General features: G+C 38.2%; 1 protein-coding gene across 1 annotated transcript; it reads left to right on the plus strand.

Moving 5' to 3' along the window:
• Positions 1-8,866: 8,866 nt before the first annotated feature.
• On the plus strand, positions 8,867-18,182 carry nrl (neural retina leucine zipper). Its single transcript, XM_047375689.1, has 5 exons — positions 8,867-9,009; positions 10,627-11,434; positions 11,525-11,806; positions 14,249-14,467; positions 15,883-18,182. Exons 2-5 carry the CDS (start codon positions 10,817-10,819, stop codon positions 16,042-16,044), a joined length of 1,281 nt encoding a protein of 426 aa, XP_047231645.1. The 5' UTR covers positions 8,867-9,009; positions 10,627-10,816; the 3' UTR covers positions 16,045-18,182.
• Positions 18,183-18,799: the final 617 nt, after the last annotated feature.

Raw genomic sequence — 18,799 nt, forward strand, 5'->3', positions numbered from 1 at the left:
TACTGTAACCCAGGTGATGGGGTATTATTTTTATCCCACTCCAGCTTTATCATTAGATATTAGTCACTTTAGCACATTTTTGGGGGTTAATAACCTGACCTAATACACTAGTTCAAACCTACACCCCAGACCTGTTGTATGAAATCAACCCAGTCCTGGATCGGTCCATTTTTGAACCAGAACTGAGTTAGCTAAAATTTCTTATGTTTATTTTACCTTAGCAGTTTATGTTGTAATAATTTTCCATTATATGTTTTTAACTAAGTTCTTTGTATTTTAGAATCAAAATAATAACCATTTGCTAATTATTCAACCAGAAAGAGCTAACATTTGGGATAAGTAGTTTTGCTCAAAACATTACAGAACGGTCATTTAAAATTAAATTAAATACTAACTTGAATTTAGAAACTCAGTTCTTAATATTTTATGAGAAGAATAATTTGGAACTTCCATTGTATCCGCAGGGCTGTGTGCAGGTTGGTTTGTGTGTATGTGTCTCTACCTCCTCTGATGACAGAGTGTGACCAGCAGGTATCTCCTCACAGCTGGAGCTTCTCAATCTCAATCAGGAGGAGCTTACAGATGAGCAGATTCCGTGAGGCAGATGCCAAATTGTTTTGCTCACATTAATGATCATCAGGCCTACTACTCCTCAGTTCCTGTGTTTCTTGGCATTCCTTTGTTTACCTCTTTGTTGTCCTCATTTCAAACGAATTTTCCAGTTTGCACTCTGTTCCTGGATTCCAGTGCTCTGCCTCTTCGCTCTCAGAGTTCGTTGAAGAACTGAACTCAAGACTCCCTCTTTGAATCTCCTCACTGCTGCTCTGGCTGCTCTTCTGGTTGCTCCTCTGGTTCATGCTGTCCACCAGCCCTCTACCACCTCTCACGTCACCTGGAAGAAAGAACGAGGACATTTTTACCAACAAGCACCTGCCAATCTCAGCCTCTGTTGGTATATTCCCCATTACCCTTTGAAACTCCACCACCTCTCCAATAGTAAGCCATCCGTCTCATCCATAATTTTCATCATATCGTAACCATACCCTACATCTTATGATAAAAGCTTACCTCTTCTCCTCAGTGCCATCCGGGATTTCTCCTGTGAAAGAAGAACTATTCACTCATGCATTCACTTGTATCAATAAACTGCCACCAGCCTGGTTAACAAAGCCCGGAAACCACACCCCCCCTGTTTTTGCTGACAGGACACCTGTAACCTGCAACTCTATGCGTTACATTAACGTTCAGCATGGACTTCTGCTTTACTTGCACAATGATCACCTGCACTGTTGTATTGCTCTTGCATCTTATACTGCTCTATATTTACTCTCACTCACTTAAAACTGTGCACATATATTTATATTATATTGTAGATATGTTTGTACTGTTTAACTTGTACTGTATTGCACCGACTACGCCAAAACAAATTCCTTGTATGTCCAAAAACGTACTTGGCAATAAAGCTTTTCTGATTCTGATTCTGATTCTGATTCTGATTCTGATATAAACTAAATCTCTTTGGTGTCGCCTGCACAAGGGTCTCAAACAAAACCAACATAACTTCATAACAAATAATCATATGAATATAGTGATTGCAAGATTGTTAAAAACCAGAAAGAAGCAGACATCCTGTAGGTTAGCAGCTTTATTGAAAACTAAAGTAGCACAACTTTGTAAAGTAGATATGTGATGATTTACTATTTAACAGTCCAATATACTGTATGTCTAGTGTGACTCCTATTTAATTCAGTTTATTTATATAGTGCCAGTTTACAACAAATAACGTCTCAAGGTACTTTACAAAAAACATCCAGTTTATACACAAAAAAGGAACTAAATTATATCCAATCATAGTCAATCAAATCAATTACTTTCCTATTTGATCCTAATGCGGTCAACTTCAGTTTATAATTCAAATCGATGAAGCTTGCTATGTAAGGAAACCCAGCAGATTGCATTGAGTCTCTGAATTTGCCGCATCCACTCCTTCTGGATGAGCATGTTGCAACAGTGGACAGCCAATTGTGTTGAGTCTTTAACTTTGCAGCAATCCGTTATACTGAGCGTACAAGTAGTGACAGTGGAAAGGAAAACGTCCCTCTAACAGAAGTAATGGTCCAGCAGAACCTGGCTCAGTGTAGGCAGCCATCTGCCATGCATTTACACAAAAAACTCAAAAGGAGAGAAACACAGCTAAACAGATAAGCTTTGAGGCATTTCTATATTCTATAGGATAAAAGCACAGTTAATTGCAGCAGTAGCTCCTTAATTTGCTTTGTCTAGGAGAGAGACAGCATTAAGCACAGAAATACAGACATGTATATCATCTATAGGAAAACACGTAAAGACCGCTACCTTGACTAAACACGCGTTTCTAGAATTTGAAAAAGATAAAAAGGCTAAGTTTAATTTATGACTTTAAGTTAAAATTTTAATTGTCAGCATTCTCAGCTTAAGAATTTAATATTAACAAGATTGTTTATTTACTCATATGGTCAGTAATACAACAATAAGAAAGACGCTGAGCAAAATAGGAAAGCTCCCAGACCAAAACTACTGCTGTACAAAAATACCAAAGTACCCTTAAACATTTTTAATAATAGCATGAAGAGAGAAAATGGGAACTTTGTAGAAGGTGTGCTTCCTGTTTCATCTGGCCTTAAATTAAGACCGTGTTTAGAAAAATAAATTAATATCAGTAAGCAAACATGGTGGTGGTAGTGTGATGGTATGGGCCTGCTGTGCTGATTCAGAACCTAGATGAGTTACCTTAATTGATGGAACCATGAAATCTGGTCCCTAGTAAATCCCGAAGAACAATTTCCAACTATCTATTTATTTCCTTAAGCTTAAACACACTTGAGGTATGCAGCAGGACAATGATATAAAACACATCAGAATTTCTTATAAATTCCTTTAAAACATTATTTTTGTTTCTCCTTTGTTTTTTATGATCTGAAACATTTATGTGTGATAAACAATCAACCACAAGAAATCCGTGAAGGATAAGTAAGTACGTCTTCATTGCACTGTAACTCAGTGTTAAATAGTTGGCTCACCCAAAATTCACTTATTGGGACTTAGACAATTGGCATAAATATTTCTCTAATCCTGGTCAAAGTTTATTAGAAAAGGAAATAAACAAATATGTTGATGCGTTTGCATAAAATCAATTGAACCCTCTGAGATCTTACATGTTTTACCCTATAAGACTAATTAAACTAGATTGGAACAAATTTACCAAACTAGTTAAACAATGTTAACCAATGTCATGATTTTCTGTGGCTGACCCACCTTTTTCCTGTGTGTGTGTAAAGAGTGAAGAAGGCTAAGGAAGGAGGGGGTGGCTGAGGAGGGTGGGGGTGCTCTTGTGAAGTGAGACGTGTAAGCCTGCTGCTTGTAGCAGAGTTAGTCGGGATTAGGACATGTATATGTGGGATAAGGCCAAGTTATTGGGACCCTGCAGACCTCCAGATCACACCATCTGTCCAAACAGAGCAGGCCTACCATCAGCTCTGTCACTCTCTCATTCCCAGTGTCCTGGCTGCATGCACATCTCCTTTTATTGATATAGCAATTATTCTCAAGTCAACTCTTTGAGGAGCCCTAACCAGTGCTTGCAGTTTGGACTTTCCCGAGTTTCTCCCACTTTGACCGCTCATGTCACACAACCTCACATGGCCTTGAGAACCTCTCAAAGGATAAACACTGAAGGATATGAGACCCAGGCTAACAGGGTGACAGAGGGGTCAGCGTCCCATTCATGGACTTCTGGGCAATAATAGAAGACGCACTGGCTTAAAGTGTCATTTGTGTTAAATGAACAAACTTTGGAAATTGTTGTGGCTTCTGTGTTTCTAAAGCCAATTTGAATTTAATAGGCAGACCCTTCATACAAATAACTGTTTTATGTGGTGGGTTAGATTTAGTCTCGTTTTTAAGCATTTGGGAAGAATGTTTGCATTGTTTTCATACTGATATTGTAAACATTAAGAGACTGCAAGAAAACAAAAAAAATTCAGTATAACATAAAATGTGAAGTAAAGACGTACCTTAGGGGAAAACGGTCGTACAAATTGCACACAGTAGTGAAAATAAATAAAATAAAGCCTTATTTTTCTTTGTTTAGTCAAAGTCTGTAATTGTCACAGTGTGTGTTATTTCTACATATAAACGCACAGATAAGATGGTAGATAGCCAAGCAGAGATTTATATATAAAGAACATCCAAAGTTAAATTTTAGGAACTTACAAGAATTGAAATTTAGCCACAACATACAAAGAATAGTGATGTTCTCAATTACCACTGCCAGTAATAATAACAAAACAATGGCAGAAAGTGTTGAACCTCAGGTCAGGTGCATTCAGAAAGAGCAGATAACCATTATGACCACAAAAAAGGAGATTTAAAGGTAGATTTCTTACTGGTGATGATGCCTAAAAATCTCTTATGTTAACATTTCTATTTCAGCCATCAGTTTTGATCTTAAAGAGTTGAGAGAATTACCTTTTGCTGTTGGAGAATATCATGAACCTTGGTTCCCCTTTTTTTATGCAAGCACAAGCTGGCATTAAAGGACTGAACAACATCAAAGTGTCATAGTGAGAACAAAATGTAATGATATTAAAGACTAAAACTTACAGTACGGCACGAGGGGAACAGAATGTGAAGCACAGGCAATAAACTGACATGAAAAAACAGGGAGAATAACTGAAGGATCCAACGGAGAACAACGAGAATCACAGAGTTTATATACTGAGGCTGGGTTGGAGAAACTTGCTGACTAATTAACACAGATTCAACTGAAGAGGGATACAAGACACCCAGGAGGGAAAATCTAACAGAGATCTAACAGAAAATAACCCAAAGTATAAAGAACACAAAAATAAAGTAGGAAGCTAAATAGAAAGAAGGAACTAATATGGAGACACCCAATAACAATAACGAGCACAGAGAAATGAACTGAATAGAAATATAACAAAGAAATGATGAGAATAAACACATAAAAGAAAATCAAAACCCAAACACCTCAGGAGAGAGACACAAAGTCAGATTAGAGGGTCTGAACTACAGATGCAGACAACTGTGTTGGCTGCCTTTGTAAAGATGTGTAAAACCCTTAAATAATCTCATTCATTACAGCAGCATAATCTCACATTGAAAACATCCAAATAAACTTTAGTAAATTATTCAGGGAACAAAAATCTCATCGCATTACCAAAATCAACAGTGGAACAATGATTTGCATCTTGAAGAATCCTTATAAAAAATGTAGTTTGTTTTATTTATACTTGACAGTTTTAAGCTGTTAACACTGTGCAAATGTGAAGTTAGAATTTCTTTATGGAACTTTTTTAATATATTTCCCCAAAACAACAGATTTGTCTCCACTGATCAAGTTGAAAGATAAATATGTGTGTCATCTATGTAAAAACAAAATGTAGAACTTGTTAAATAAAAAAGATTATTACTCCAGTTAAGAACAGAAAGAAAAACTGTATCTTTGGCTAAGCTAATGCAAGCTGTTGATTCGCTCAGTAATGAAACCAGGAGACATTTAACCTTAAAAATGTATGAAACACCCCAAAAGAACCAAAAAACTTGTTGTTTATAAAGTCTTTCAGCATTTTATTGATCAAATGAATAGAAACATTGTTTTAATTGTTTCTATTTAAGAGTACATTGGTTAAGATGTAGAACAAGTACGGTTCAAATATAAAGGTACAGGAAACATTTTTTTGTGTATTTAACCAGTTGTTTAGGCTCTGTTACTCCATACCCAATTGCTGGTTTCAACGTTTCGACTGTTATCATGTAAGGATGCAGTAGTGCTGACTGATAAATCAGTACATCAATTAATAGAGCTACTGCCACTGCTAGTATTTAGAACCGTTCCTGTAATATCGGTGCCAAGACCTTCAAAAGTTCTACTTAGTTCAATATACTTTGCAACAGGAAGCTAAACAGTGGCCAGTGGGTTCAAAGGTCCTGCCTGAATGTGAAGTACATTAAAAATCTGTAGGATAAATGTATGCACGACTGCAGATGGAGAGGAGGTAGTGTTTGCAGCAAAGTATGAGGTAAGTTCCTCTGTGTCTCTCCCTGTCTTTGTCTCTCACCCTCACGGGAGGCCCTGTTGGTTTAGCTGCTAAGCTTCCCCTGGAAACACACATGATGGTCAGATAGAGATTGTGAAACAGGGAGCAGAGGAAACAGAAACACAAAGAAAGAGAACCAATGTAGTTTTATTCGTCTTATTTAAAATCTAACTAAATAGCCTTATAAATAAGGTAGATACTAAATATTTTTCAATAAATACCATATGATCCGAGATCTTTCTTTTTGTAAATTCAAAAAAATTCAGTCTAAAACTTCAGTTTTTTGTGGTTCTTGTGCAGTTTTTCCACAAGTCAGCATGTCTGCTTGCATTAAAGGTTTGTTTACTTCCTAAATCAGATTTGTGAAGGCACTATTAACTCACTGATTCCTCAACGAGACACTATTAAGACACACAGAGACTCAGGATTAACAAGTTTAGCTTTTAAGGAGCATTGAGAAATGCTTGTTATGCATTTCCCTGCTCAGCAGCCTTAGGTGGGCCACATTATATTAAAATATATACAGTCTTTTATCCTAAATCCAAGAGACAGAACAGAGGAGAGAACGAATAAAACATGAAGGACATACCCTTTGATGTCTTTGTGACATGATTTAATATCTACAATATAAAGCATTTAATAGCTAAGAACATTTTTTGAGATATGATGTCAATTATATCACTCTTTGTGGAATATAACGGGCTGATCCTTATAAATATAGTTAGAAAGAGAGCTTGACTGGCTGCACATTTTAACCTAACTTTAGAAAATAACTGGTTTAAAAATTCAACTTAAAATTTAAATAGGATATTTTCTTTCTCATTTAAATGCTAGATGTAACAAGGCAAAATATTGCATGGTTTAAATAAGTACAAACATTGGCAGAAAACATTCATTTCAATGAACCACTTTTCTCAGAAAATGCACGAGGGTGTTATGTTACTTCACGTTTTAGACTGTCAGTGTACACTGATCTGCAAAAGAATTAATACCCCTTTACGTTTACCACACTTTTTCACATTGCAGTGACAGATTGTTAAGAATTTGATTGAGATTTTATGCAACAGACCAAGGCAAAGTGGTGGATAATTATGAAGTGGAAGGAAAATAATACATGGTTTCCTATTGTTTTTTTTTTACAAAAACAAATCTAAAAGATTTGATGTGCAGATGTATTCAGTCCCCCCTGAATCAATACCACTGTGTATTGATTGTAAAATTACTTTTCAGTGTGATTACAGCTACACAGGTTACACATGGCGGTCCACATCTAGAGAAATTTTCACACATTCTTTGTAATGCAGCACAGACTCAATTATGCTGGATGCAGAATTTCTGTGAACATTAATAAGCCCTTCTTGCTATAGACACTCAATTAGATTTAGGTTTGGACTTTGACTGGGCCATTCATGAATATGCTTATATCTACACCATTCCATTGTAGCTCTGCCTGTATGTTTAGGGTTGTTGTCCTGCTGGGAGGTAAACCTCCATCCCACTTTCAAGTCATTTTAGCCTCTAACAGTTGCTCTTTCAGTATTGTCCTTTATTTAACTTCATCCATCTTACCAGTAACTCTGGACAGATTCCTTGTCACTCCTAAAAAATAGCAGATTGGTCAATCCTAAATTGGATTGTTTGTTTCTATACTGATATTTTTCAACACAGTTGGTAAAATGCTTTATTCTGTTTGTCAAAATTCAAAAAAGAGCAATTTCATAAGAAGAAGGAGCACGCTTATGTCAGCATCCATGCAAGAGCTGACATTGGTGTTAAAGCTGCTTCTCTGATTAATGCGCTCCATGCCTGGCCTGTCAGTTTAGGTTGTTTGGTAGTTTGCATTTGTCCCATACTCTTTCATTTTTCAGGTAAGTGTTCCATGAAATGACCAACACTTTGGATATTCTATTATACTCTCAGCCTGCTTTAGACTTCTCCACAATGTTATCCCTGACCACTCTGTTGTGTTTTTTTGCTCTCCATCATAACGTTTATTCACTAATATTCTCTGACAAACCTCCATAGTCCTCATAGGACTTCTGCATTTATACTGAGACCAAATAGCAAACAGTTGTGAAGGCAGTTGGTTGCACTAGGATTTTTTAGGAGTATCAAATTAAAAAGGGGTGGGTATAAGTGTTCATGACAAGCCTTTAAGAATTTTTGTTGTAAAAACAAATTAAAACTTTGAGTTCATCTCCTCCACCACAATAAAATACATTGAGTGTTGTAGTTCTTGTGTACTGCAAAAGTTCAAGAATGAGGATGATTTTTACACCATGTGCTGGCAACCACACTGTAATTCTTTGCTCAGAGAGACTGTCCACGGTGAGGCAGCACAGAGTCTATAGTTCAACTAGAGGCACTACAACAAATGTGTTTTTATCTAAGTATTGAGTCAGTAAACTCAGTTTCATGACAGGCAAAGTCTGATCTCACAATATTACATAAAGGTCTGAGTACAAACTTCATATTTTAACAGTGATAAAATAGTAATAATGTGGAACAAATACCAGATAAGTTGACAGTCGTTTTGAGTGAAACTTTACCGATTGATAGACAGCAAGTCTGTCTGTGTGAGCTTTAAGGAGAGGGACCAAAAAAAACAAGAGAGAAACAGAGTAAAAAAAGAAATGACAGAGATTGCCAGAGTGTGTGAACATGCCTGTGAACCACGAGAGAGGGATGAGGGGGGAGGCAGAGAGAGGAGGGGATTGTTGCAAACAGGGATTTAGTGACAGAGAACTATACCCACACAGATACACGCACACACACATACACACACTGCTTCCTCTGTGTCTCTTTCTAAACGTGTCAGTCAACCAGTCAGTCAATTATTTGTGTGTGTGTGTGTGTCTGGTGGAGATGCCTGAAAAAAGCTCATAACCATCCTTCATCTCTATGACCGACGGTAAGACGATCTCCTTCTCCTCAATTAACCCTCTCTGATTTTCAGACGTTCCTCTGATTCTGCTTTCATTCCACTTTTGTTCTTTCACGAGTGTGTTTTTTCCGTAACTCTGGTCCAGAGCCAGACTGAGGCCTCCATGGAGCCCTGACACTGTTTGCTTTCTTTTACAATCCATTTTAAGCCACGGGAGGACAAAACTAATAGGCTGTGCAGCTAAGGCACCTGTCAAAGGTGGATTTTTAATTAGGTGTTCATTTGGATAATTACAATAATTAAATCTGAACATCTGTAATTAGTGTAGGTGGAAAAGGGCTTAGCTCTTCTGAAGCTTTCTTTGATATCCTTAGCAGTGAAGATTAGATTAAAAAGTTTGAGCTTTCCAGTGATATGAAGAGACCCTGAGTTGTTGCAGTGTGTGGAGCTTTCTTGTTTGCTGTTTCGCCTTGCTGGATTAATGTGAGATTATTTGCTTTCAAGTTTTAAGATACCTATAAAAAACTTTTCAGTGAACATCAAGCTCAACCCAAAACAAATTCTAATTTCTGAGCTGTAACAAAAATGTTTTTCACTTTGTTTTTAGAAAGTCTCTGGCCCTGGATTAAAGTCTGAACCTCTTGGTAATTGGATTTGGTCTCTTGAGACGTCTATCTTTCTGTCAAAAATGATTAGGCCCATTTAATTTTTGTCCTCGAGTTAGTGCTGAGTTCAGTGGGATTGTTTTTAGAAATATTGGATGTTATATTTATTGGGCTATATTCTGTAGGGTAGATGTGTAATGAAACATAACACCTGACCGCAGGACGAGATCCTCCTCCAAAGCAGTTTAAAGAATGTACTTTTTCTATTGAAAACCAGGTGCTTTACTTGATTTGATCGTCTGAAATAAACAAAATTCTCCTAAATATGAACCATGTGGCATTTTTAGATACACATACGTACAACCTTTAGGTCCTATGCAAAAGCATGCTTATAAAATTACTGCAGAATGCTGGTACTGTCTGGTTATTTTCTCTATATTACTACAATAGCAAGGCTTGGCAGAACATTCAGATCTAACTATATATTTAAAAATGTCTAAGGAACCGTTTAGCTTAAAAAAGTATCACAGATTTGTCTTTGAGTTATTTGTTGATTATGCAATTTTCTTTTTCATTTTCCAAACAGAGAAGGATTTATAAAGGGATTTAAAGACATATGTGAAACAAATGTTTGCAATTATATGAATTGAGGTTTTTTTTTGGCAAAAAGGCAGCAACTGAGTACAGATTATTTGTAAAAAAAAAAAAATGTTTGTTTTTTTGCAAAGTCAAACCTAAAAATCTAAAGAAAAGTATGAGCTTAAAATAAAACAAAATGCAGTATGAGCTTATGACATTGACTATTCTACAACCTGCACCTGTTGTCCTGTTTCTGTTTGAACAATCTCAAACTGACATACGTATCGCAAAAACGTTGTGACAGTGAGAATGTCTGGAGGTAAATCTTAAGCACTGCTTCATCAGTTACTGTGAATCTGCCAAAAGAATAAAATCATGGAAATATAACTTCTCAATATTGAGTAAAAACCCATCTCTTTCTTGTGACCCAGCAACCCAAAATGTTTCTTTGTTTCTTCAGGACATAAGAATCCCAGACGAGATCAAGGGGAAAAACAGTTTCCCACAGCAGAAATTTCTCAATCACTTAATTTCTTGGTATCACTACTGTTGCCGTCTATGAGTTGCGCCGTGGCGGCGGAGCGGCCATTCCTACAATCCTGACACACGGAGAAACCCTGTAAGAGCTCCCGGTAGCAGCAGCAGACGCTATGTCTTCTCCTTCCCTCCCCATGCCATCTCTCCCCCCCAGCCCCCTGGCCATGGAGTATCTGAATGACTTTGACCTTCTCAAGTTTGAAGTGAAATCGGACACTCATCCTCTTCCTCCTCCATGCTCGTATCCCAAATCTGGCCTACCTCATGACCCCTCAAGCTCCCCGTACACCAGCAACCCTCCACATGACTCCAGTTTGAGCTCCAGTCCCTACAACTCGCTGCCACCTTCGCCAACTCTCAGTGATGCACACCCACCACCCTCAGGCTCTTCTTCCATCTCTTCATCATCCTCCTCCATCTCCTTTCCCCTGTCCATATCCAACAGCTTCACTTCTGGGATCAGTTCTGGGTCCCAGGGGAACGTGGAGAACAGCCCGGCACATGATGGCCCTCAAGGCCCAACTCCTGCCTCTCTTGAGGATCTGATCTGGCTTGCGGCGCTGCAGCAGCAGTTTGGAGGTGAGGTGACGGGACCTGCCACTTTGCTAGGAGCTTTGGGAGGAGTGCCAGAGAGAGGGGACAGAGAGAGGGGACCGGTGAATGGCTTTCTGGGCTGTGAAGATGCAGTGGAAGCTTTGCTGAACTCAGCTGCCGCAGCTGTCAGCTCGCAGGTAACAGTCACAATTTCATAGCTATTTTCTCTTTCCTTGCATCTGCAGCCTTTGAAGGGCTGACTTGATCTTTGTCATTCCATCTTCCAGTTCCCAGGTTTTTCTCAAAGCTCAAGCAGCAACCTAGGAGACTCCAGCAGTGACAGTGGAGGAGACATCTCCTGCACCAAGGCAGCAGATATGTGCCATCGTCCGCTTGTCTTCCTGTCATCAGCCCCTCCCACACTCCCTAATGGTGCCCCCGCCTCAGTTCCTTATCCACAGCCACTCAGCCCCCAGGGCCGCCTTCATCACCACCAACATCACCATCATCATCAACATCACCCCATGCATGCCAACCATCACCATCATCACCAATCACAAGTCAACCAGGTAAGTATCAGATGGATCCAGACTCACCCTCATGATTATGGTTAGCTGAAAATGTATAACAGGAAATCAAAGGAAATATCTAAAAAGAGCAACACACTCATAGTCAAACTTTTTTCCTCTCAGCTACATCCTCTCAACCCAAAGTTCAACTCGTTGGTCTACACCAGTATGATAGGCGCTGACAATATCCTCACAAGGTTAAGCTGTACCCCACCACCAGAAGTTTGTTGAAAAGACAGAAACATGACATTACTTCCCATGTTAAAAGGTCATTTGTAAATCATAAACGTTTAATTCAAACATAAACAAAAAATTATTCTAAAAAAAGAAATAAAGATTGAATATGTCTGAATGTGGACAAAACGTCAGGGTTAATAAAACCAGGGAACTGAACTTTGTTTTCAACATCTTTGCTTCGGCTATACTTGGAATGGAAGTATGGGCTAAAATATTCAAATTTTCTTTACATATTTTTATGGGCTAAATAAAGAGGAGCATCCTATTTCTGGACTGTAAAAGCCATGAAAAATATTTATCATCCAGTGTCTGAAGGGTAGTGATTAACCACACAGTGTGTAAAATGTAAAATCTCTTTGAACAGCATCTCCTCATACTAGCAGCTCACACACATGCACACATTTTATGTCTTTTTATCTTTACAAGGACATGGTATTGACTTCCATTCTTTTTCTATTCATTTCTATGGTCTAACCCTGACACTAACCCTAAACTCTAAACCCAACCAAAACTCAATACACACCTTAATCCTAAACCTTCTTCTAAAACGTCTTCTTATGGGTCACAGGCTTCGGGGCCCATAAGGAGCAGTGGGTTCTCACAAAGTAGTAAATGTTGGAAAAAATATTAATATTTTGGCCTTACACTGTTACAAATGCTAGAACAGACACACGCACACATCTGAAATGCATTCCAGTTTCAAGTCTTTCTATTCAGCAAATGTTCATATCCAGGTATTAGCTGAACTAGCTATTACTAGCAAAGCCAGTTGATAACATGTTGCTTTTAATTTAGTCAATCATTGTAACATGTTCATAAACTGACGTTATGTTTTGGACTGGTTCAGTAAACTTTAAACTGAGTGTTCCAGTTGCACATCAGAAACCATTGGGTTTTGCTAATTGTTGTCAGTGACAAGGCTAGCTGCAGTAAGCGATGCGAACAAGTAAAAAAAAAAAAAACATTCTGAACAGTTTATGCCTTCAAACACTGCACACGTATTTTCCTTTCATAGAAGCTGGAAAGTACAAAAGGTTTATAACAACAGCTATAATCATTTTTAGGGCAAAATCACCATTTTAGATCTTCAGGTCTGGCAGGTGAAAAATCTTGAATAAATTATAGTTTGGAACTACAACGTCTTGAAATTCCTGAGGTTTGAATTTGGAAACCAGTGGGTTCTTCACCAACTCCAGCCCCTAATTCCAATAGGGCTGCCTCACATATAAAAGATGGTAATGACTGCAGTAATAAACTGTTTATTTGCACTTCTGTGGATTTGTATCATATTTTATCAGTTACACATGATACAGTTTAATTTAGAGTAGAGTAAATACCTCCTCAGTGTTTAAATGCAGAAAATGTGGGTAAATCCAAGTTGCAAGCGAGTACAAGGTACAACCATATGGTGGCAAAAACAATAAACTGTCTTCAAGAAGTACTTTCAATGAGTCAATAATGTCTTTTAACTTAGGTCTATTAGAGCGTTTCAGAATGTACGGTTCTACGCTGATAAATCATTCATGTAGTAGGATTGTCAATGAATATGTGTAGACATTAATGCCTTTTTCAGCTGTGTTTTACTATGTAATCATTCTTTATCTTTTCATATAATAGCCTCTGTATTACTGCCCACAGTGACAGAGCAGACTTATCAAGATAAATGCATTAACCTCTGTTTGCTAAAGCATACACTAAAGCATATTGGTATTAAGTCATTCTCAATGGTGATCCTCACTACATGTAGTTTCCCAGGTAAATAAACTTTATAATCTATGTTCTGGTTGATCAAGATGTCTGGATGGATCTTTATATTGAGCACAGTGTGAGCTTATAGATAATATCTGCTATTATTGCTGTACCTAATCCTGATAACTGTCAACCACAATTAGTCAGATTACATGACAGATTATGGACATGTGGTGCCGAAATGTGCATCCTGACAGACAGACGTGCTCAATTCCCCCCCACCCCCTTCACACACACACACACACACACACACACACACACACACACACACATATACACACGTATACAGACCTAGTTTGACGCATCATATAGAGCCCAAACATCAAAGTAACATATAAGTCTAAATGTTGGTGGACTTCACACTGCTTTACATGCACACCTCTCAGAATTGATCTTGTTGCCAGTTAACAGCGTGGACCAACATATTTTCTCTGTGTGTTTGGTCCATCTGGTCAGCCATGTGGGGTGAATGAGCGCTTCTCAGATGAGCAGCTTGTGAGCCTGTCAGTGCGCGAGCTGAACCGACACCTGCGTGGAGTGAGCAAGGACGAGGTGGTACGCCTGAAGCAGAAACGCCGCACGCTCAAGAACCGCGGCTATGCCCAGTCCTGCCGCTACAAGCGCTTGCAGCACCGTCACGCTCTAGAGTCAGAGAAACATTTGCTCACACAACAGGTAAACACACACACACATACACACACACTTGGGCTTGTTTTTAAAACTTTTACTGACAGACTTGAGGTTTCCTCTCTGATGTTACACAGTGGCTTGCAAAAGTATGAACACCTCTTGAACCTTTTTACATCTTGTCACATCACAAACACCTACTTCAGTCTGTTTCATTGGGGTTTGTGATGGACCAACACAAAGTAGAGGGTAATTGTGGACTGGAAAGAAAATAACAGTCTGAATACCTCAGCAGGCAGTTGCATTTAGCCCCCTTTACTTTGACAGCCCTAAATAAAATCCAGTGCAACCAATTGCCTTCTGAAGTCATTTAATTTGCAACTAGCGTCCTCCTGTGTGTATTTTAGTGTCAATATACATGCAGCTGCTCTGAGAAAGCCTAAGAGGTTAGGGAAAAAACAAAATCATGAAGACCAAAGAACACAACAGACATGGCCAGAAAGAACATTGTGGAGATTAAAACAGGATTATGATACAAAATAATATCCCAACCTTTGAGCTTCACACAGAGTACTGTTTAATTCATCATCCAAAAGGGAGAGCATTAATCAGAGAATCAGCTGATGGGCCCATGGAAACTTTGGAAGAGCTGCAAGATAAATACAGGGCAATTCTTGAAGATAAAATTACTAGAAGCTGAGAAAGACTTGGGGATGTGGCTAATTTTTCAGCAGACAATGAGCCCAAAAAACCAGCTGCAGTGGGTTGGTTGGAATCAAAGTATATTCATATGTCACAATGGCCTAGTCAAAGTCCAGAGCTAAATTCAAATGAGAATCCTAGCAAGAATTAAAAAATTATGTTTGAGCTATTTTCAACGAAGATTGGGAAAAACTTTCAGTCTTTGGATATGCAAAGCTGGTGAACACATACCTCAAAAGACCTAGGGCTATAACTGGAGAGAAAGGTTGTTCTAAAAAGATTTTATACATCTGTAATTTTTATACATGTGTAAATAAAGTGTAAGTATAAGTATAAGTACAATTAATATAAGTATAATTAATAATAATAATAATAACCTTATGTCATTTGTGTTCTTCCTTACAATGATGCATTACTTTGTGTTGGTCTGTCACATTAAATCCCAGTAAAATTCATTGTAGTTTTGGATTATTACATGTTAGAATGTAAAAACATTCAATGGGTAAAAACACTTTTGCAAGGCACTGTACACTTTGTTCAACCTCAGGATGGTGGTATATCTAACATCGGTTGTAAAGAACAGAAAATTATTCGAACTATGATGGTAAAGAATTTGGAAACAAAAAACCCTCCTGAGATTGTTACCGGGTCACTATTGATGTATTTGAGAGAAAATGTCATTAAAAGCTATATTTTTGCAGCGTAATGCAGCAACACTCAAAGAAATAATACTTATGTGTTTTGTTTGCCTAACCCTTCAGCTAGAACAGCTACAATGTGAGCTGACTCGGGTGCTGAGAGAGAGAGACGCCTACAAGGCTCGCTATGAGAAACTCCTCAGCACAAACCCAGGAGTTGCCAGCGAGGCCCCTCAGACACGTACCAGTAACTCACCATCACCGCCCCCTGACTACTTCCTCTGAGTTTAAGTGTTTACGAGAGGAACAATAACACTAAAAAACAAGACGAGCCAATATGAAGCAATAATTGATGAGTGATGGGGGTACAAAGATACAAAGATCTGTGTGTGTGCATGCTTGTGTTTATGTGTGAGAGAAATAATAAAAAGAGGTATTTTCAGGTAGGTTTTGGGCTTTACAGCTTTGAAAAACACTCTTTGGGTGACTAAAAGAGAATTAAGTGATGCTTTTTGACTTGGCCTGGCAAAAGTTTTCAGATCCCTCAAACTTTTTTACATTTTGTCACATTCGAACCAAAAATTTCAATATATTTTTGGGGTATTTGTTTTTTGTTCTAGACCAACACAAAATTGTACATAATTGTGAACTGAAAGGAAACAATACTTTGTAGAAACAACTTTGCTGCAATTATAGCTGTGAGTCTTTTTGTCTAGGTCTCTACCTGCTTGAACTGGATTTTTGATTATTTGTTTCTGTTTTTTGTTTTTCAAAATGGCTCCAGCTCTGTCAGATTCGATGAAGAACAGCAATTTTCTAATTATGCTACAGATGTTTCTTTATTAAATTTATGACTGGGCCATTCTAACAACCAAATATAATTTGATCCAAACTAGTCCATTATAGCTCTGGCTAAGGCCCAGTCTCAAGGCTTTTGCAGCCTCCAATAGGTTTTCTTGTAGGATTGCCCAGCATTTAGCTCCATCCACCTTCCCACAAGCTCTCACCAACCACTGTAGAAGAAAAAGCACAACGCTATCACTACCAGGATTTGTGGCAGGGATGCTACGCTTAGAGGGATCATTTTCCTTCCATTTCACAGCTTTTGAATTTTGCTCATTTGTGTTGGTCCATCACAAAACATCTGTAAAATGCATTAAAGTATGTAGCTGTTAAGTTACAGAATGTAAAAAAAAAAAAAAAAGATGTAATATTAATATTTTTGCAAGGCAATGAATATACACTTTTCTGTAAATGCACAAAAAACACCTGAGAGCTCTCCTGCCTGTGATATCGGTGCAACAACGTACAAAGAAGACTGTGAAAATGGATTGAAAAAGCTTTATAATCCCTTACACTGCTGAGCTGGGTATCTATGCAATAATATAGCTGCTATGTATTTTCCATATGTCCAAATGAGTAATCAAGACTCACTGTAGCATTTCTCTTTTTTTCTTTTTTTTTTACAATAAGCTGCTAAAGCTGCAGAGGTCTGAGTAGTGCAGTGATATGTGGAGTGATATGGGATTGGCTCAAGTTTCCATGACATGCAGTTGACAATTTGCCAGCTAATATTTCACAGTTGCCTACCAACATTTTTATGCTCACCAATACTTGTTATTCTTTGTAAAAACCAAAAAAAAAAAAAAAGAATCATAGAATAAAGAATGTGCAAGGATACCTTTCACAGGAGTCTATCTGTGATTAGGAAGGAATCTACTTTTGTTACTAGGTGAACATAGTGGCTTTCAGCCAAAAACAGTAAGTGTAGACTTGCTGTTTGCTACCAACAATCAGTTTTTCCTGCTAATGCAAAGATGTAGGGTTTTGTAAATATTTCTAAGTGGGAAAAGAGAGAAGCAATCTGTAACAGCGGGAAAACAAAAAGTTTGGTATGACTATTTGTGTGTTTTTTTTCCATCTCTCCAAAGAGAAGAAGGTGTTAAGGTGGAGACCTTCCAGATCCCCATATCCAAAGCAAAACATGACACCACAGAGTTGGTCACTGTGGACTCAGACACTGTGAAATACCAAGGATTAATTAACAATGCAGGGATAAAAACAATGAAACAAACACAAATATTTTTTTGAGATATTTTCTGAGCTGTCTCTGAGAGTTATACTGCCAGGTTTCATGCATTAGACGCTATTTATTTTGTGTGAGTGTAGGTAAAAAAAAAATCAATTGTTCTTTTATTTATTCACTTATTTATTCAGTATTTAATGTTTATTTATGTACTTTCAATTATTTCACTGGTTTCATTCCATTAGTGTGTATTTTTACTTTCCTACAGGTTACTATTTTATTCTGTTGTGATTAGAATTAACATTATTACAAAAGTGATGGCCATTACCATGGTTTCCTGCTCCCATTGTAGTGTGGTTTCATATGCGTATGAATTAAACAAAGTTGTTAAAAAAAACCTTGCATTTTGTTCCTCAACCTGGCACAGAGGTTTAAACCTCCTCTCCTCTCCTCTCCATCCCGTAACTGTGTATCTCCCACGTTCTGTCTTCTGTAGGCCTTTTTTTTGGCAGCCACATGCGTGGCTCCAACCATCCCTCTCTTTTTCTCTTTGCTTCTATAGTGAAGCGTTGACCCTGGGTGTGATCTGTTTGGAATGACCTCATCTTCGGCTCTGCCTCCCCCTCTCTGTTTGTCTCTCGTTCTCTCTCTGGCCTGTATAATAGGAGCAGGATTAGGGCTATAATAGCCCTCTGGCTGTTCACTGCCGGAGTCCATTGTTGCTTTGTGAGGGAGGGTGGTAGTGGGTGGGGGTGCTGGTTGTCAGACAGACATTCTGACACAAAATGCATCCAAAACACACATATCTTCAAAATGCTTTCTTTAACTATACCCATAAAAGTGTGTGACAAACAGGTTCACAGATATTCAGCAGGAGGCAAAAGCAAGAGAGCCCGCTCAATGCAGCTACAGCAGGCAACATGCTGGTTTGGAGGCGTCACGAGCAATCGAGATTTCACAGGACAGGTTGAAAAATTTGCTGGTTGTAAGGACGCAATCCAAATATAACACCAG

Source organism: Girardinichthys multiradiatus, chromosome 9 (assembly GCF_021462225.1).
Source record: "Girardinichthys multiradiatus isolate DD_20200921_A chromosome 9, DD_fGirMul_XY1, whole genome shotgun sequence".
Lineage (NCBI taxonomy): Eukaryota > Metazoa > Chordata > Actinopteri > Cyprinodontiformes > Goodeidae > Girardinichthys > Girardinichthys multiradiatus.